The sequence below is a fragment of the Ovis aries genome, chromosome 21 (genome assembly GCF_016772045.2).
Source record: "Ovis aries strain OAR_USU_Benz2616 breed Rambouillet chromosome 21, ARS-UI_Ramb_v3.0, whole genome shotgun sequence".
NCBI classification, from domain to species: domain Eukaryota; kingdom Metazoa; phylum Chordata; class Mammalia; order Artiodactyla; family Bovidae; genus Ovis; species Ovis aries.
Window position 1 is genome coordinate 43,300,536 of NC_056074.1, and position 20,665 is coordinate 43,321,200.

General features: G+C 53.3%; 1 protein-coding gene and 1 long non-coding RNA gene across 2 annotated transcripts; both read right to left on the reverse strand.

The window, feature by feature from the left end:
• Positions 1-2,307: 2,307 nt before the first annotated feature.
• LTO1 (LTO1 maturation factor of ABCE1) lies at positions 2,308-9,662 on the reverse strand. Its single transcript, XM_004019731.6, has 5 exons — positions 9,494-9,662; positions 7,934-8,039; positions 6,795-6,865; positions 3,930-4,047; positions 2,308-3,686 (listed from the first exon to the last, which is right to left on the reverse strand). Exons 1-5 carry the CDS (start codon positions 9,541-9,543, stop codon positions 3,618-3,620), a joined length of 414 nt encoding a protein of 137 aa, XP_004019780.3. The 5' UTR covers positions 9,544-9,662; the 3' UTR covers positions 2,308-3,617.
• On the reverse strand, positions 8,409-9,148 carry LOC132658381 (uncharacterized). Its single transcript, XR_009597960.1, has 2 exons — positions 8,944-9,148; positions 8,409-8,702 (listed from the first exon to the last, which is right to left on the reverse strand). It is a non-coding gene; the product is annotated as an uncharacterized LOC132658381 (long non-coding RNA).
• Positions 9,663-20,665: the final 11,003 nt, after the last annotated feature.

Genomic DNA, 20,665 nt, shown 5'->3' on the forward strand with positions numbered 1-20,665 from the left:
CCAGACTACATGGTGTTCTCAGGCAGGGTGGAAGAGACATTCTCTGGGGTGCTGAACACAAATGAAAGCGCCCAATGAGTCGTGCCAAGGTCACCTCCTCCAGGAAGCCTTCCTGCCCTCCTTCCCACTCCCTTATTCCCCAGGCAGAGCTGAACACACCCACTACGCACATTTCCAGGCTCCCCACCCATACTTCAGTGAGCCCTGCTCACAGGGTTGGCAGCAGGTGCTGGTCCATTCTGCTCCCGCCTCTACTACCGCAGCCAGCACGGGTCCCGACCCATAAATCCATCCACCTCCACTCCAATCAGCTAGATGCAAGACTGGTCACACAGACAGGCCGTGAGTTATCAGAAAAATGAGGCTCTGTCCTGGCTAAGAATAATTCATGCAAACCGCTCAACCCCCGCTGTGCTTAGTGAGGCCTGAGGTCGGCCACTTACTGCAGCCGGGGTTCATCACTCAGCTCAACTGGGTGCCCCATGCCTCCATCTGCAGCAGGGGTGGGGGGAACAATGGCCCCGCCTCACAGGCTTTGTGGACGCTTCAGGGACCTGAGGAAGGTCAAGGCGGCCCCGGACAGCCACTCGGCAAGTTAAGGCTTCTCATCTGTCCCCCAGATCACTCCATTCTCTCCTCACCGCTGGGTGCAGAAATACAGCAGGCTGAGCGAAGGTGGAATAACTAAGTGTGGCGGGCTGCGACCCGGCCTTGGGTGGGTGTAAAACCCTTCAGCCGTCACAGCGCCTGAGAGCGTAGCCCCGAAGGGTTAGTTTAGCTGGAAGGTGGATTAGTCCGCTTATTCCCAATTTTAATGTTCAAGAAAAGCAAGATGGAGTTACTTCAACTTTTAAGTGGAATGGTGTTCTTCTCTCCCAAGTCTGTCCAGGCAGCCAGACAGGGTGGCTCTTATGGGCTGAATGATGCCCCTACCAAAATTCATAGTGGAGAATGGATCCCCAGGACCTCAGAATGTGACTGTATCTGGACATGAGAACTTTAAAGCCGTCATCAAGGTAGATCCCGATCCAACAGGGCTGCAGTCCTTAAGGACACAGAAGGATGCCCACATGAGCACACGGCGAGGAGACGGCCATCTATCACGCGCAGGAGAGGGGCCTCAGGACGGACCAGCCCTGCCCACACCTGGGTCTCGGATTCCAGCCTCAACTGGGAGACAGCAAACACCTGCTGTTTAAGGCCCTCGGTGTGGGGCATCTGCTGTGGCAGTCTGGGCTGACTGATAACGCAGCAAAAATATGTTGGGGGGTTTCCGATGGGGGAAGACTGAGCAGGCCTTGGGAAACCTGAGCCCCCCAGAGAGGGGGTGAACCCTTGGTGAAATCCAAGGGTTAGGTGGACAAGAAGAGATGCGACAGGATGTGGGAGGTGAGCAAGGCATGGAAACCTAGGCAAGAAAGACAGGAGCGGGGTGCCATTTCCTACTCCGGGGGAACCTTCCCGGCCCAGGGATCAAACCCATGTCTCTTGCGTCTCCTGTATTGCCAGGCAGGTTCTTTATACCATTAGCGCCACCTGGGAAGCCCAGAACCAGGGCACGCACCAGGCTCCTGTAACTCAAAGTTGGCCAGTGGGCCCCTCAGGAGCTGACTGGCACAGCTGCTCTGGGACGACATCAGGGGGTCCCCCTGGCTCAGCCCTGCAGGTGCGGGGGTGGCTCCATCAGTAGCTGCCTGTCAAAATTCCGGTATCACAGCCCCACAGGACAACTTCCAAAAGAGATCCCATCTCCTCCTTCCCCCGAAGCCCCCCAGCGTCCTCCACCATTCCATCAGCCAGAAAAGCAAGCTCTCCGGACCCCGTGGCTGGAGGCGGCACAGTGGGGTCAGAGTGTGAGCGATGAAATGGGGACTCTGTACTATGAGCCAGGACGCCTCTCTGGTGAGCAAGGGTTCCCGGCCACAGGGTCTCGTCCTCCATGAAGGAGCCGGGCAGGCACAGGGCAAGCCCAGGGTCCAGAGGCCCAGAGGTCCAGCAACAAGGCAGCTGAGCCCCATGGGATGGGGGAGAGGAAGGGGCTGCTGGGGGGCTGGCTGACACCGGGCACGGGAGAGGCCGAGATGGGGCAAGAGGGAAAGGGGGGAAGGGGGACGTGCGAGGGGCTGGGAGCAGGGGCAGGGGGCAGCAGGACCGCCCTCCCACGGAAGCCGCCTCCACGTGTATTAGTTAAAGCCAGACACAACCGCAAGAGGGGGCGCCCGGTGGGACCCTGGTTCCTCAACCCCAAATACCGTGGAGGAAGGAACAAATTCACTGGAAGTCGCGTCAGAAAGGTCCCAGACAGCCTTCGGCTTTAAAATGTGCTGTTTATTTTTTTTCTCCAATTATAAAAATAATACATTATCCAAACAGCTAGCTTAGGAAACACAAAATTCCGCCCAGGAACACAACAAAGAGAGCCCTCCACCCCGCTGGACGGAGATGAGCTGGTGGTCTCTGTGACGACGGCGCAGCCAAGGCCCGGCCTGCCCAGAGCTGAGAAGGGGCTGCAGGCCAGGAACACATGGTGAGACGCACAGGACAGAGCCGCGGCGCGACCACCAGCCTCAAGACACCGACCCTCCCTCCTCGGTGCCTGGGGGCCCAACGTCCAGGCCCCGCAGGGACCCTCAGCGGCTGCCAGGGAAGCAGAGCGCACCCAGACGCTCGGGGAGGATTTTAAAAGCTGGACTAGACTCACAGGGACCCCAAGGCATCTGCACACAGCGCGGCAGCCTCCAGATCTCCCCCGGGGACCATTTTCAAAACGAGTTACCTCCCCGCACCCGGGGACGCGGAAGAGCACGTCCCGGCTCCCCAGGCACAGGGCCGGCCTCTCCTCCTCTCAGCCAGATGCCCACGTCCACAGCACAGGAGGCTACGAGCACAGCACCGACCGCGGCCGGGGACCCCGGGCCTGTGGGTGCGAGCGTGCGTCCCAGGGCACCAGGAGACAGGGCGAGTGCCAGGGCTGGAGTCCCAGCTCTGCCCCCTGCAGCCCTTGGACCGGGCGGTCTCTCAGGCCCCGGGGGCCTCCATAAACCATGAGTAATGCCCGCCTCGTGGGCTCCCGAAGGGAATAAATGAAACACCAGGGGCAGGTCACACAGCGTTGGCACACCTCAAGGGCAGTGTGTGCCACCGCACCCGTCACCCCTGCCGTGCCAGCCCTGTCCCCCATTTTAAAAAAACAGCCCCTCTGAGCACTGACCAAAGCCCCGGGGAGCAACAGGGGTGTTTCTTCCACCCAGAGCCAGGTCTGGATCCAGCCAGGCCTGCCAGGTGGCGGGAACCCATAGGCCAGTGGCCTGGACCCTGGAGCGGAGACGAGCAGCCCTCGAGGGCTCTGCCAGGGCCGTGCCCAGACTGTGGGGCAGACAGGACCCGACCCAGAACGGGCTTGTGCAGAGGGGCCCCCGGCAGGGGAGGACGCAGGCCACGCGGGGGGACCTCGGGGAAGGGGGACCTCGGGGAAGGGGGCCCTTTCACCGGCCAAACTGGACCCGACCCTGTAAAACAATGAATCCTCCTCCCTGTCTTGCTTTTAATCATGTTTTTCAACACTTAACACGTGAACATCTGCTCCTCGATGTCCCGTCTTTGTTCATCTGTTGTCCTCAGAATGAAAGTCCAGAACCTTCCGCGCTGATTTTAAAGTCGGGCTGAACGTTCAATAATGAACAAAGCTGGAAACACAAGAGGAAAAGGTGGCTTTTTAAATGAGCGCAGACCTCTCTCGAGGCCACCACCCTCCACGAGGTCCTCGAGCCTGCTCCCTGGATGGCCTCGGTTTCCTCACAGCGAGGTCACAAGGACTTGCTTTATGGACCACTGGTGGCCCCAAAACTGTTAGCAAAGGGAGCCCCCGGGGCGCCCAGCCACGCCTAAGACGGGCACCCTGATCAAAGAGAAACACGCGGGACACAAACCTGCTTAAACTTCCCTCTAATTCTGTCTAAGTCTTCATGAAGTTTATCGTAAGTAGGGTCATCGTAAGGGAACTTCTGAATCATCCCAATCAATGCCTCTAAGACCTTCATCTTTTTGCTGTAAAACACAGAAAGACAGACCTTCAGTCCCCGGCACGGCAGGCTCGGCCTGTGCAACAGGTGCCAGGCGCGGCCCTTAAGGCAGCGGCGCTGAGCTCGCCGGGGTTCAGGAGCTGGCGGCTAACGCAGTCATCACACTAAACAACCTGCCCCCGCCTGGCAACGGGCGCCTGCCCCCCTGTGCCCAACATCAGGTGAGAACCGACCTCGCCGGCCGGCTGCAACCTGGACCGGCGGCCGAGGCGACGCGACGAGCACCCAGACCACTGGTCCCCAGGCCTGAGCCCGGAGCAGACAGAGCCAGAAGGAAACAGCGCTGGGCATGGCCACGCCTGCTCCCATCTGGGGGGTTTCTCGGCTCCAGAACCTTCCCACCCAGGGCCTCAGGGAGTTTAACAGCAGGTAAACACCAGGCCTGCTCCGTCCACAGTGTCTGCTGCCTGAGTTCAGCCCCCTTCCCCAGGAAGACGAGGGCCTCAGCCTGGAGCAGGACTGCCCTGAGGCACTCAGGGACTTCACGGCTCTGGGCCTCGGCGTCCTCATCTGTAAAATGGGGCCCTGATGGCCACCTGCCAGGCTCAGGAGGATCAGTAATCCAGAGAAAGCCCAGGGCCTGCCACAGAACAGCGCTGAGTAACCGTCAGTCTCCACCACACCCTGGAGGCCAGGACTCGCACTGGGGAGGGCAGGCGCCCTTCTGGGTCACGGGCAAGCGACCCTGCCCACCTCCGGTCACTGGGCATCAGGAGCATACTAGCTATCTGTTCCCAGGGAATCTCGAAGGACTTGTCCTCATGAAGCGACAGCCATTCAAAGCGACCAGGACCCGCTCACGTTTGCTGTTCTGAAACCAGTTTACAAGAATTACGACAGCTGCCTCTCGGGGGAAACACAAACCGGCGAAGTGAGTGAAGGAAAGCAGCGAGGCGCTAGGTTCCAGCAGACAGAAGGCAGATGCCCACACGTGGAACTGCTGTGCGTGCCGGACGCGGGGACCACCGCCCACTCCCAAGGCCGCGAGCAGCCCCGCCCGATGGCTGGTCACTGCAGCTGCTCCAGACGCACGGCCTGGCGCATGGTCAAGGCCGGTGCACGGTGGGGGTATGGCCCGCTCATTGTCAGGTCAGGAAAATGGGGCTCCACCGGCCTGCAGGAGGGCAGGGCATCTTGGGGAGGGTCCAAAAGCCATGGTCACCCGCTGGACACCCCGTCCTGCAGGCTGAGACGGGCCCCCACACGCCCTCTCCGGGTGAGAAGCCCCTGGCTTCACTGAGTGAGGCCGCACAGGGCGGGCACTTCTCCTCTAACATCCTTACTTGGAACCTAAGGCAGTGGGAGGTTCTCTGTCCGCCTTCTACCGTTTTTTTTTAAACTGTAGAGGCTTAGAAAATCCAAAAGTCACTCCTCTAAGATGAAGGGATTTAGGCTGTGGTTCAGAGACCACCAGGCTCTGCTGGTGGGGTCGGGGCAGAGGGGCTCCGACCAGCCCTGACACAACCCACGTGCCCCTCCCCCGATGGAGCCTGGGGGCACGGCTTTAGGATGGCGGCGGGGTGGGGGGGGACCCTGCCCTGGGGTGTGAGTTGGCAGCCCCCAGGTACAGGAGCCTTCACACCCTCCATGCGCTGCAGACGCCAGCAAAGGGACAAGGGGAGGCTGCTGGAGAATTCCAAGACCAGGCGCGCCACCCCCACCTTCACGGGCCAGAAGTGCAGAGGCACCTGTAGCCCTGACCGGCACCCAGTGCTGCCACGCGCTGCCACCCACCGTCCCAGCCAGATCACCGGCCACGCCGCCGCCCGCTGGGTCTTTAGAGGAAAACCTCCTCAAGGTGGCCCTGCGCGGTGGACGAGTCTGGTCAGATCCCACTTGATCAGTGATGGGACAGGTCAGAAAGCAGCGACCCCAGAATCACCCAGACCCTGTCTCGAGCATCCCTGCTCTGACACATGAATATGGCGGTGGCACAAATTCTAGAAATTCAAAACATTCCAAATAAGATGACAAGTCACGTGGACGGGGGAATGCGGCTTCTGCGCTCTGTCACTCACATTCCTGGAGCCCCTCCCTGGCCAGGCAAAGCCACCGGGCATCCGAAGGACATGGGGCAGCCGCTGAAGCCCCGCGTAGGATCCCCTGAGCGGCAGCACAGCCTTTCACGGACGGGTGAAGAGTGAAGACCGCAGGTGGGGACAGGGTCCTGGGGCTTCAGGAAGTGGCACCTGTAACTTCTGACAGGTTCAGAAGGCTACACGCTACAGAGGACAGCTAACGGCTCCTTAGCGCTTCCTGACACGGGCAAAACACACGGGCCCGATCACCTTGTTAGACCTCCTGGCTACGTAAAAAGTCCCAGTGACAGTGGGGTCACCATTTCTGAACCTGGATCACACCCAGACTACTGTGCTCTGTTTATCAGAAGCTCAGGGGAAACGAGAAGATAAAATCGTTTTCAACCTGCCTTCACTGGCAGGGAGTGCTTGAAGGCCTCCAGGGAAAAGGCGGGGGAGATCAGAGGACCCTTGAGAAAACAGTAGGTGTTCATCCAACACCCCAAACGGGCCCGTACCTGCTAGGCACTATTTCCTGTAAACCTTGTAACAACTGCACAAGCTTATTTCAGCCCGACTGTTTTCTCCGGTTTACAGATGAGGAGACTGAGACTCTAACCCCCCGCGATCAGGGTGCACCACGGAACCGCAACTCTGGTCCAGACGCCAAAGAAGAAAGGAGGTTCCGCCTTACCTGTCTCTCTCAGTGGCGCAACTGTGCAGGAGACCTCTCCAAGCAAACGCGAAGCCTTGGTAGCACCCAATCTGTGAATTGACAAGACATTTAAGAGCACAATGAATAACCGAGCGCTGTATTTGATCTAATTATCAAGCTCTCAAAACTAAAGTGGGGGAGGACGGGAGGGGGCGCAGGGCGTGTCTTCTTGTGCTGGAGCAGGAAATGGAGGTCGGAGGTCGAGTTATCAGCGGGACAGCTGGCCTCCAAGGCGGCCCACTGGCCCCGCCTCCCACTCCACTGGTACTTGTGCCTGTGGGGTCTCCCAGCTGTATCGGGTGGCCGTGATGAGCAGAACACAGAAGAGGTGGCACGTGACCTCCGGATTTAGGTGTTAACGGGCAATGTCACCTCTGCCCTGCCCACCCAGGCCACCCACACAGGGTTAGGAGGACGCTTGGGCGGCTCTAAGGAGAAGTCCACATGCAGAAGATGCGGAGGGAGCAAGCCATCTGAGAAGTACCTCTTCTGGCCCCAGGCAAGCCTTCGAGTGGCTGACTTTTAACTCCAGCATCAAGAGGCCCTGAGCCAGAACCACCCGGCTCAACTGCTCCTGGACCACGGACCCCCAGGACCTCTGCGAGATAAGTAACACTGGTTGTCTTTAAGGCCACGTGCCTTGTACTGATTTCGTTTTGAAGCCACAGATGCCTAATACAGTTCCAGTGGTCTCAGACTTCGCTGTTTACAGCCAATCACCTGTAAGTGAGGGCCCATCCAGGACAAAAGGCAGGAGAAAAGGAAAACCGGGGAGTTTACGGGATTCCTGTGTAAATATCCACGGCACGCTCTCACACGACACCGGGGTGCTCACTCTCTGCAAGAGGACTCGGCACCACGACACTCGACATCCACTGAGGTGACGAGGGGCTTGTTTTTCCTCCAGCCCATCCACCTGCGTCATCGCCACACAGCCATAGGCTCTGCAGGCTCTGCCCTAGGAATACGCCTCCATCCACAGTCTATCTAGCCTACTGCCACTTTAAGAGGCCTGAAATTGTGGCTTGATCATACTGACCGTCAAGGTAAACTGTCAACAGTAAAAGAACAGGACTCCTTTCTAGGTGGTGGTGGGGCAGGGGGAGGTCCCCACTCACTTCAGATCCGACTTTAGCTCCATGGAGCGTGCCGTGCCGTCTCCCTTCGATCATACCCAAACTGCTTCCTTCTTCATAGCCTTCCCGGTACCCTTCCCCGTGAAACCTGCAACGGAGAAGCAGCAAGTCTGAGTGAATAAACAGGAGAAAGACGATTCTTCCTGGAAAAACTCATTCCTCCACGTGACCCAGACCTAGACCCAGACTGCAAGACGAGACCTAGCAGCATTAAAGAAAAATAAGAGAACCTAAACCATAAAACTTAGGTCCAACGTCAGCTCCACCCCTCCCCGAGCCTCTGCTGTGGCAAGTCGCTGTACTTCTTGAAGCCAAACTCAGCGCTTCTACAATGAGAAAGCTGGGCTAAATCAGGGATTCCCAAACCGGGGAGAATACTGGAAACACACAGGAAAATCCCAAAGATACAAATTCAGGAGCCTTGCCCTTATCTCACTAAAGTTCAGGAATCCGCTTTTTGAAATTTCCCCAGTGACTTAGTCAGCAGCCCCAGTTCTGTGAGTCTGTAAGCTAGACTGTTTGGGCAAGAGCTTCAAAACAGACAAACGAAACTCTGCCGTCTGCACCAGGCTTTTCCATTACACCTCAGGAGCCAGGCAAGGAGAAGCGCCATCTGCTGCTGCTGCTGCTAAGTCGCTTCAGTCGTGTCCGACTCTGTGTGACCCCACAGACGGCAGCCCACCAGGCTCCCCCGTCCCTGGGATTCTCCAGGCAACAACACTGGCTGCAAAGTGTACCATGACGGCAGGGCCTGTGGTAGAATAAAGGCTCTGACTTACAGGGGCCGGCAGCGGAACTGTCACAACCCACGGGCCACCGAAGTGAAAGGGGCTGGCTGGAGCACCCGGCGAGACCAACTGCGTCATTCCCACTTATACTGGCTCCCGCCCCCGGAGCGACCTTGCCTCCCCATCTCAAAGACGGGATCTAGTCCACAAGTTGGGATAAAACAGATAACGGGGGTACAAGGCTTAGTTCAGCCTGCAGCTCACAGCAAGTTCCAAATGAACTGTCAGCGACTGATCGCTTCCTGCTCCCTCTTTCTCAGGGACGTCTATCGATGTCTCAAGCGGGCTGGGCACTGGAAGAAAGCCATCAAAGCAGCCAAGAGCTTCACCACCCCCACCCGCCGCCACCCCTGCCTTGCCACAGCCCCTAGGCGCTGCCCAGGGGCTCAGGAGGGAAAAGGATGACGCCTGACACCTTGATGAGCCTGTCCGTGAATGCGGCCGTCTGTCCTATTACTGAGGAACGAGAAAGAGGTGGGCAGCGCCCAGATGGCAGAGGTCCGCGCCACCCGAGGACGGGGCGTCCCTGGAGGGAGGCAGTCACCAGGCCGAGCAGATGCATGGGGGCAGCCCCAGAGGAGGGAGGCGGGTCCTGAGGAGCAGCTGGGCGCCTGGCGCTCGCCCGAGAAGGGGAAGTAACAGCATCCTGGGCCCTCCCGCGCCGGATGCCCCCAGGGCCCCAGTGCGCTCCCCCAGGGCCGCAGCCCAAGGCTGAGAGCCGACACGCGAGGGCTGGGGGCCCCGACCCACCCACCTCTCATCTGCCATCACGACAGCGTCGAACATGTCCTGATCCCCGGCCATGGCGGCCACCGACCAGCCTCCGCCCGTCGGGCTCCGCCGCCCCGCGATGGAGCCGCGGACACGCGAGGCCACAACTCACGGAAACCCCGGCCACTCGCGACGCCAAGTTCACTTCCGGCGGCGACCGCGCGGGGCAGGCCGGGTAACGACGGCACGCCGGAGGGCTCAGCACTCGCCGGGGCGCTCAGCACTCGCCGGGGCAGGCCCAGGGCGCTTGCGCGGCGGCGGCGGCGCTGGGCGGGGCTAGGCCGGGACGCGGCCCCTCCCCGAGGCCCCTTGCCCCGCCCCCCGGCTCGGGCCGCCAGCCTGTTGGTCGGTCCCCACCTGGAGCATCCACTTGGCCACGCGGGGCTGACCCATGATCTCACTTTCCCAAAACCAGGCAGAGGCCACCGAACTGCCAACAGCGGCTCAGAAAGGACCAGGGAAAGAAACTTGGAAAATTTATCAAAGAACCAAACGCCTCCCGGAGCTCTGGGCCCTTGGGGTTTGGGGGAAAAATGTCCCAGGAAACGCAATTCGCGGAGTGGGGACAGTACCCAGACAAGAGTGGCCGGGTCCCCCGCCGACCCCGACCCACAGCCAGGGGCCACCTTCCAGGACCAAGTCAGACTTGAGACGCCCCACCTAAAAGGCCACTGAATCCGCGATAACAGTATTCCAGGGCATTTGGGCTTTTGTTCGAGAAACAACGCAGGGCTGACCCGACGCCCCGGGAATCTGAAACAGCAGTGGGTGACAGGAACAGCCGAGGTCCTCTTAACACTCAATGAGTAACTGTTGGCATCCGTTCTTAAAACTTTAGAGTTCTTTGAAAACTGTCAATAAAAGTGTTTGTGTTTTTATTCTTGCGGTTGTTTTTAAAGCAAAAGCAGAAAGGGGAAGTGTTGGTCGCTCAGTCGTGTTTGATTCTTTGCCACCCCATGGACCATAGACTGCCAGGCTCCTCTGTCCATGGGATTCTCCAGGGCAAGCATATTGGAGTGGGTTGGTATTCCCTTCTCCAGGGGAATCTTCCCAATCTAGGGACCGAACCCAGATCTCCTGCATTGCCGGCAGGTTCTTGACCATCTGAGCCAGGAGGGAAGCCCCAGTAAAAGTAGTGAGTGAAAGTGGCTCAGTCACGTCCGACTCTGTGCAACCCCACTGACGACACAGACCATGGCGTTCTTCAGGCCAGAATACTGGAGACGATCAACTCAGGGATCGAACCCCCATCTCCCACTTTGCAGGTGGATTCTTTACCAGCTGAGCCACAAGTAAAAGTAGACCTATTCATAATTCAGGCAGAGAGTCAAGAATCAGCACAAAAGGATTTGTAATTAACAACCCCCAGAGCCCTCTGTCCAGCTGAAGGCATCCCCCCTTAAAAAAAAAAAAAAAAGCTTCTAGTGTTAGTCCTCCCATTTGTCATTTCCATGGCAGGTACTTCCTGGACACGATTTTTAAAAGGTATGTCAAACTGTCAGCCACAGTGGAACATAGATATGAATTACCAAAAGTTTTCCTGTTAAAATCAGGAGTAAAGCGAGAATGCTTTGAACACATCCAGTAGACCTAATCAATGCAATAAAATTGAGCAAGAAGTCTTAACTATCTTTGGGGAAAAAAGAAAACAAAGTGCCATTATATGTAGGTGCGGTGGTCCATCTAAAAATTCCAAAATAAGCACTTAAGACCCTCTCAGAATTTGTAATACAGTTCAGTAAGTACCTATGCAGTTGAATCGCCAAAAAAATCACTTGCTTTTCGTTATTCGAACAATGATTAGTAGTGGTCTGAGCAGGGATACTCAGGGAAATCCACTTCACCATGGTCACAATAGTTTCTTAGAAATAAGGTTGAGCAGAACCTATACAAGAATAACTACCGCCCCGCCCAAGACAGGAAGACATGCAACCCCAGTTTCCACAGGATCTGGGGGAAATGTGTCAAACTCTAAATTCTATCTGGGAACTCCTCTGGTGATCCAGCAGTTAAGAATCCACCTTCCAGTGCAGAGGATACAGGTTCCATCCATGGTCAGGGAAGCAAAATCCCATATGCTATGGAGCAACTAAACCCTTGAGCCACAATAAAGACCCAGTGCAGCCAAAGCAATAGAAAATTAAAATAATAAATAAATTTCATCAGGATGAATAAGTTGGTAAGAATAACTAAGATGCTTTTGAAAGAGACAATGATATAGAGGACTTGCTATACCAGATGTGTAAAAAGAAAGTCTCCATAAAAATATGGCTTCCCGTGTGGCTCGGTGGTAAAGAACCCATCTGCCAATGCAGGAGACGTGGGTTCTGTCCCTGAGTCAGGAAGATCCCCTGGAGAAGGAAATGGCAACTCACTCCAGTATTCTTGCCTGGGAAATCAGTCCCATGGACAGAGGGGCCTGGAGGGCTACAGTCCATAGGGTTGCAAAGAGCCAGGCACAACTCAGTGACTGAACAAGAGTATCCAGAATAATACTGTAGCATGTTTGTTCAGAAATAGCCAGACGGATGAAATAGGGATGGAATGGCCTGGAAGGGGACTCGGGAAATGTAAAACCTTCCCACAGGATAAAAAGCACCATGAATTAATGGGGGAAAGGGATATTCATCAATCACTAAAATGGGAAAACTTGTTGTCTGGGAAAAGTCAAGTTCCATGTATTGTTATGCCCAAGTCGTAAAATCTCCCAAAGACCACCAGGGAGCCGATATCCGATGCAAAAGCAAGAGAGTTTTTATTACCAAGCTCGAGCTGGGGCTCCCACTGATACCAACGCAGCAGCTATAGGGACGAGCCCTGAGCTCTGGGTTTCATTGTTTATACAAGGTATTCTCGCGCGAAAAATTTGAAAACCGGGAGTTTTAGGGTTGGGAGACGCCTAACTGGTTACCTTCTGTGGAAGGGTTGGGTGTTGGGTTCTGATTGGTTCCCGTTTCCCCGGGCTGGCCAAGGGTTCTGATTGGTCCCAGGGTGGTGAGGTGAGGTTAAGGAATTTCCAAAAAGCTCTTTTCCGGGAATTTTTACAAAATGGAGTCTTCTTTCACAAAATGGAGTAGCTTAGGTTCTTCAGTATCTCTCATGTACTCAGTCACTCAGCCCTGTCTGATTCTTTGTGACTCCATAGACTGTAGCCCGCTAGGCTCCTCTGTCCATGAATTTCCCAAGCAAGACTGTTGGAATGGGTTGCCATTTCCTTCTCCAGAGAATCTTCCCAACCCACGGATCAAACTGGTATCTCTTGTGTCTCCTGCGTCTTCTGTGTTGGCAGGTGGAGTCTTTATCAGTATGCCATCCGGAAAGCCTTTATATCTCATACCATTCATTAAAATAGTTCTAAATGAATTAAAGCCTTTTTTTTTATTTTAAGAAAAAAGCAAGACATTAAAAATGTAGGTGGAACATTCAGGTAAGTATGGAGATTCGTTTTTACTACGTGAAAAGGCACAGGGGAAATCACAAAGGGAAAATCAATGCAAATTTATGCAAGTCCAAGCTAGGCAATAGGACTTCCCAGGTGGCTCAGGAGTAAAGAATCTACCTGCCATACCGAAGGGGCAGGAGACATGGGTTTGATCACTGGGTGGGGAAGGTCCGCTGGAGAAGGGCATGGCAACTGCTCTAGTGTTCTTACCTGGAGAATCCCATGGACAGAGGAGCCTATAATCCACAGGGTCGCACAGAGTCGGGCGCGACTGAAGAGCCTGAGCACACACATGCAAACGTGGTAATGAACCAAATGAAAAACCGAAGAATAATCTGGGGAAACACTGGTCATAAATATTATAACCAAAGGAGCAATTGTTCTGGTTTATGAAGAATCTATTAAAATGGATAAGAAGTTAATGCATCTTAACAGGGCAAAGCATGGTCCAAGGACTTGAGTATACAATTCACAGAAAAGAAAAATACAGTTTGCTGGCAAACAAAAGTATAGCAAAGACAGACGTACTAGTAGTAAAAAAAAAAAAAAAAAAGGATCAAAAGAATAAGCCTCATTTTTTACCTTTTCAAAATGGAAAAAAGAATCATCATTTTTAGAAGGAAAATACTCTCAATGCCCACAGATGCCTAAGTTAAAGCTACCTTTTGGTGTAGCAGTTCAAAAAGATAAGAAGGACATTTTAAATGTTTTTACACTTCTACCTAGCAATTTCCTGTCTAGGACTTCAGCTCAAGGAAATAAACAGAGAAAAGTGAAAATTTTTTGTACAATGATGTTCAATGCAGTATTATAGCATGAGCTACAAAAGCCAGAAAGAGAAAGCAGCTTATGATGACAAGGTGAGGAGGAAGGTACATATATGGTAGGATGTTTGCAGTGAAGACTTTTAAGCGCCTGCCAAAAATAGTATTTGAAATAAGAGTAATGTCACAGAGAAGGCTCCTGATGTTTAAAGAAAAAGAGAAAAGAAAAAGCCAGTACACCTAAAACGTGATGTGGCAAATCAATGATACCTAAATAAAAAAATACAAATAAAAAAATAGAAACGAAGGGTAAAAAATAAAGAAAAAGGTCTACATATACTCTGATACCAATGACATTAAATAACTCTGCTTTTAAAAAACTAAAGTAAGTATACCCAAATGTTAACAGTGATTATATCTAGATTTTGGAATTACAGTAATTTTAAATTTCCTCTTTTATATTTTTTTCTGAATATTCCATGTTCACACAGTGAACATGAGTGACTTAAATAAAAAGTCCAACAAAAATATCTTTGTGAAGATGAAGTGAAGTAGACTTTGTATTATTTTGTTATCTTCTCTTTGTTAGCTTTTTTGTCCAATTTTCATAAACAAATGAAATCACAAAACATTTGGGATGTAAGAAAAAGGGCAAAATATGCAAGCAAGCAAATCCACTCTGGTCACCGATTCATTTTTGCTAATTTTGTCACATTTTCCCCTTTAAATTTCCACAGAAAAATAATCTTCATATATGTACAACTTTACATCCAACCCCCCCCCCCCCGCCCCAAAACATTTCACATTGTTTTGAAACACATCCCAAGTAAGGGAGCTGTTCTCTTATTATTCCATAGAGAAAACACATGTCATGAGCATAAACCATCATCTGCTGAAAGTAAAAGCTCTATCTTTTGGCACAGGGAAACTGATATGTGATGAGAAAGAAAGAGACTGATTATATTGTATTGGGAAGATTCCCTGGAGTAGGAAATGGCATCCCACTCCAGTATGCTTGCCTGGAAAATTCCACGGACGGAGGAACCTGGTGGGCGGACAGAGGAACCTGGGGGGCTACAGTCCACGGAGCCACAAAGAGTCGGACACAGCTGAGCACTCACATAGCTATACGGTAAAACTCACGAGTATAAAGACTTATACAGAAGAGCACGAGTTAATTTCAAGCGTTAAAGAAGTGTGCAACAGCTTTGAAAGATTACATGTGCTACAAAAATCAACATTACTAGTCTGAAAATTAAAGCTTTACAGGGACTCCCCCCAACCACTGCATTTATTTCTCTGATTGTGTTCCCAAAATATTGTTTTGAATACAGATTGTCTTGACGTTGAAGGCTAAGAGTTTGATTACATTATTTTGGCTTTTTAATATTGTTTTCACAAATTGCTTTCTTTTCTAACAAGGACCAGACTTTAAAGCTAGGGCCTTGAAGGTAGAAAAAGGCTAAGTTTTTAAGTTTAAGTTCAAATATAATTTATTGCAAAATTTTTAGCTAAATTTCAAATTTGGTGCCCAAGTTAGCAACTGAACCCATAAGAAGCAAGCAGGAAAAATCAGAATTGATCTCTCTCCTTGTTAAACTAGTTTCTGAGAAAATGCTGTGATATTTGCTTGTATTTATCTCAGGAAGTGAAATTTCTCCGTCTAACTGAATGGAATAAAAAATGGTTTGGGGGATTCCCTGGTGGTCCAGTGGTTAATGCAGGGGGCATGGGTTCGATCCCTGGTTGAGGAACTAAGATCCCACCTGCCACGGGGCAACTAAACCCAAGCACCACGACAGCTGAGCCTGTGCTCTAGAGCCCGTGGTCTGCAGCTGGAGAGGCCGCCACGGTGAGAAGCCCGTTCACCCCAACTAGAGAAAGCCCGTGAGCAGCAGTGAAGACCCAACACAGCCCAAAATAACTAACTTAATTTTAAAGACAAGGGATGGTTTATATGGGTGCAATGAAAACTATCTAAAAAGGTTTTCAAGGGTATAGAACTTTCTAAGCTTCCATTTTTAGTTTCCTCTGAAAGCTGCCTTAATTGCACTTCTTCCAATGGTTTCAAAACATTAATATTAAATAATTTATAAAAATATAAAGGAGCTGGTATAATCAACTCCCAGGGAAGTGAAAGTCGCTCAGTTGTGTCTGACTCTTTGTGACCCCACGGAGTATACAGTCCACGGAATTCTCCAGGCCAGAATACTGGAGTGGGTAGTCTTTCCCTTCTCCAGGGGATTTTTCCTAACCTAGGGATCGAACCCAGGCAGGTCTCCCACATTACAGGCAGATTCTTTTCCAGCTGAGCCACAAGAGAAGCTAGGGAGCTACCATAGTAACAAATAAAACACAGTTTTAAAAATAGAAATGTTTTGCATATTCTTCTCTCAAAGAGAACCAGGTGGATATAAGTGAAATGAAAAACTTCATCAAAGTTGATTGGAAAGTGTTGTCTTATTGGAAATTATATTTTTTTAATTTTTATATTCACAGTGAAATAGTAGGCAACCTCCAAAATGAACCAAACCAAACCTGATCTGAGCTCTATAGTGGCTGACCTGGAAACACGACCATTTTATTAGAATGAAAGAGACAAACCAAGTTAAAAACAAAATGTGTCATTTGCTCCTGTGGTGGTTGAAGACGGAATCTGCAAGCATACTGACTGTTTTTAATATATGTTCAAAATTAATTTGCAGACTTGGGGTCCCTTTCCTAGTGTAGATTAATCCTATCTAAGTCCTTGAGTTACAGAGCTTCCTCTCTGGGGGACAGGACTGATGAGATCGTAAATAATATTTATTTTCTATGTTTTTATGAGTTTGATTTTTTTTTTTTAATCACAAAGTAACGTAGTCTTTCATAATCAGGGGGAAAAAACGGATTTCAATGTCTTAAACGGAAGTCATTAAATGACAACTCATTTCCAGGAAACAAATCTCCGTCTTGTACTATATGCTTCATGAAGTGAAAGTGTCAGTCACTCAGTCGGGTCCGACTCTTTGAGACTCCATAGACTGTATCCTCCGTCCACGGAATTCTCCAGGCAAGAATGCTGGAGTGGGTAGTATTCTTCTTCTCCAGGGGCTCTTCCCAACCCAGGGATCAAACATGGCTCTCCTGCATCGCAGCCAGTTTCTTTACCAACATAAGTGAACACACAACTGGAAAAAGAGGTATTCTTGAGGCTTTCATCCAAGTGTGACCCGCTGGGGCAGGGAACCGAGAATCCAGGGGTCGAGTCCCTTCCAGCCTTTCTGGTGGAATCTCTTCTGCTCCTTGCCTGCCAGAGGCGCTCTGGAGCCTGCCTGCGAGGGCCATTTTCCACCTGCCTCCACAGGAATCCCCCGCAGCCACAAAGCAGACCTGGGGAGCCTGAGTTGTGACTCGTGACCACCACCAGGGGTCCCCCCAGCACGTTAAAGCATGGGTCCCCCGCGGAGACCTGTTAGGAAGGCAGTGCACAGCAGGCGGTGAGTGGTGGCCAGTGAGCCATCCGAGCTTCACCTGCAGCTCCCCACTGGTCCCCATTGCGAGCATTACCTCCCAAACCCCGCCCCCCTCCCAGACAGTGGAAAAATTATCTTCCCTGCTTCCTAAAAGCTTGGGGATCACTGCCCTAGAGAAGGGCCCTGGCCAGCAGGGGTCAGTCTCTGCCCCCGAGGCAGCAGGGACCCCTGGGTGGTTGAACGGCACAGGCCAGCGCTGTGCAGGACAAGCTCTGAGATGAGGACCAGACTGTGTGAGCCCAGCCCCCCAGCTCCCGGCCATTCGTCTTTCTGCCTCTGCTCCGGGATCCACAGAGGCAGAGCCTTCGATTCCAAGTTCTGGAAGGAGAAGCAGGGTTGACCACCACTTCCTTTCTTGAAGGAAGCAAGGGCCAGACTCCTTGCTTCCTTAAACCCAGGCTGGTCCCCGGGAGTAATGCGCTGATAGAGAAGCAGAGAGGACTTGGGGAGAGTAGCCCAAAGACAGGGCAATAAGCCCTCTGCGGCAGGGGGGCAGGGAAGTCAGAGGGGAGACTGCTCACCTTGTGTTAGGCTGAGCTAGGCTGGGCTGCAGGAACAGAGAAACTCTGCTGTCTCAGGGGCTTAACCTGGGAAGGGCTATTTCCCACTTAAACAGAATCCATTACGGGCCCAGCAGCGGTTTCTCCAAACCCAGGAGTTTCCCAGATGGTGCAGTGGTAAAGAACCCACCGCGCCGGTCAGTGCAGGAGATACAAGAGATGCGAGTTCAATCCCTGGGTCAGAAGACTCCCCTGGAGCAGGAAATGGCTACCCACTCCAGTATTCTTGCCTGGGAAATCCCACGGACAGAGGAGCCTGGTGGGCTACAATCCATGGGGTTGCAGAGTCAGGCACGACTGAGCGTCTGAGCACAGCACGGCACAAAGGTGGAAAAGACGAGATGAACATCCTTGAGTGTTAGTATTAATAGACACCAAAACTGCAGAGCTCATTTTGTGCAGGCTCAAGCACCGTGGATGCCCAACAGATGGTTGTTGAACAAGTAAGTGAGAGGCTGTTGAATGAATAAGTGAGGGGACCCAGGTGGCTGAGAAGCAAACCCCCAGCTCCTTGGAGGGAGGAGGGGCCAGAGGCCACCATAGCTGTGTTTGCCCCCAGAGCCTTCCCGAAAGAGAAGGTGATCAGAGAAAGGGTTTTCTTTCCAGAGCTCAAAGATCTTTCACCAGGAGGGGAGGCAGCCCTCTAGGAATGTACTGCGTCTGGAGAGGCAGAGCCCCAGACCAGGCAGTGACCGGTCCAGCCAGGCATGGTGTTCCAGAGACGGAAGGGGCCTGCCGAGGTCAGATGATGGGCAAAGGCACAACCCATCCGTCCCGCAGGGCACACACGACTCATGACCCCAGAGCGGGGGCCCTCCAGTGTCTCCACGTGGCTGATACCCCTTCCTTTCCTCAGAGGGGCCTCAGCTCTGGGCCTCCAGTATCTGCCTCCCAGCTCTGTAGCCCCTCTGGCCTGGGACCCCTCTATGGGTTTTCCCGGCGCCACAGCCCTTCCCCCTCCAGGCAGCCCCTGCCCCTTCCCCTTTCTTCCCCAGCTGGAAGATGGCATCCAGAAGCCCCCAGTCAGGCCCAGAGTGGAGTCTCCGGCAATGACAGTTGCAGGGCGGGGGGAACGGTCCTCAACAGCCTGCCCTTCCCTCCTCTGCTCTGCTGCAGGAAACCAGCTTTGGCAGCATCTGAAATGGAGTCTCACCCACTGGGCATTAGTAGAATTCCCCGGCCGATGCCTCAGTTTGCCCATCTGTAAAATGGGAGGGATATTGATATCCACCTCAGAGGGCTGATAAAAGGATGAGTACCTGGCACGTGGGAAATATAGGATGAATTCATAAATATTATAAATACATTTTTAATGTCAGGTTGCAGAAGGGATGAAGCGTTCCTCTCCTTTCACACTCTCCCGGAGTCCATGATAGGAGACTCTCCCGCCTCCGGGGAGAGGGTTGTCTGCGAAAGAGGACGGGTGGGCTGCCGCTGATCAACCCCAGGATGAAATCTGAGCTCGAGGATGGATGGAGAGGATGGAGCGGGAGCTGGCAACGCGAGCCTCCGGATCCGGGGCCGCCACTTGGGGGCACCATTGCGCTTCGGATGGGCTCCCGCCCCACCCGAGCTGCCGCCGCCCTGCGCCGGGGCTCATGTACCCCTCAATCGTTGCCGGCCTACGGGTGCTGGAACCTTCTACTCCCCAGCTTCCACTCCTCCAGCCCGGAACCGTAACCACGATAAGGACCCACTGTGTGTCAGACCCCCTTCTCAGGTTATCACTGTCATCTTGAAAGCAGGCGTGGAGACGGAGTTTATCAGCATTACTCACAGAGGCTCCGGACAGCTACTGGGCTTTGAAAAGGCAAATGTCCAAGCCGGGGGCCCGGGGGCAGCCACCTCGGTTGCAGCTCGACTCAGCCCCCTGACTGCCCGGCCCCTACTTGGGACTGACCACGGAGCCCCAGTCCACTGTCCCTGTCGGCTCAGGGCCCTCAGATCACGCATGGGGAGAAGAAAACGTGGGCCAGGGGACAGGTCACCCGGTTCTGATGGGAGAAGCCGGGTTATGGAGCCCCACCTCCCAAGTCCCCCAGGGGTGTCCTGGAGCCTGGTCCAGCCAGGTGGTTTGAATCAGTCCCGCTTCAATCCCAGGTCTCAGATTCATTGTGGGCTGGCGTTGGGGTCCAGGCTTCAGCCTCAGTCACTCCACCCGGGACCCCGGGCCGTGAAAGAAGAGCTGGCAAGGAAGGAGGTGACCCCCATAGCCCCCAGCCTGCCTCAGGCCCCGCCAGCCCTTGCCTACGGGGAAGGCAGGGCTCCCAGCCCGGGCTGGGGTGGGTGGTGGGTGAAACTCCGAATGAGGCATCATCACCACCTGTTCTCAGTCTCCCCAAAGTAAATGGAGGTCGGGGCTTCTAAGTCTGTCTCTGTGCCCAAGCGCGTGTTAACAGCGCCCCTGGATAAACTGAGGATGCAGTCTGACAGCCTCTGGCAATGTTTTCAATGTGCACGCCCTTTCCAACACAGGGCTTCCCTGGTGGCTCACGTGGTTAAGAATCTGCCTGCAATGCAGGAGACCTGGCTTCGATCCCTGGGTCAGGAACATCCCTTGGAGAAGCGAATGGCTACCCACTCCAGTAATCTTGCCTGGAGAATGCTATGGACGGAGGAGCTTTGCGGGCTACAGTGCATGGGTCCCAAAGAGTCGGATACAGCTGAATGACTAACAGTTTCCAACATAGCAATTTTACGAATGTCTGTCCATCTGTCGTGGGTTGGATGGCCCCCGAAAGATATGATTAAGTCCAAACCCCAGAACCTGTGAATGTGACCTCAGTTGGAAAAGTGTTTTTGCAGGAATAAGGCTCTGATGGTGAGATCACCCTGTTTATTACCCACAAGGCCCTAAATCCAAGGTCCAGTGTT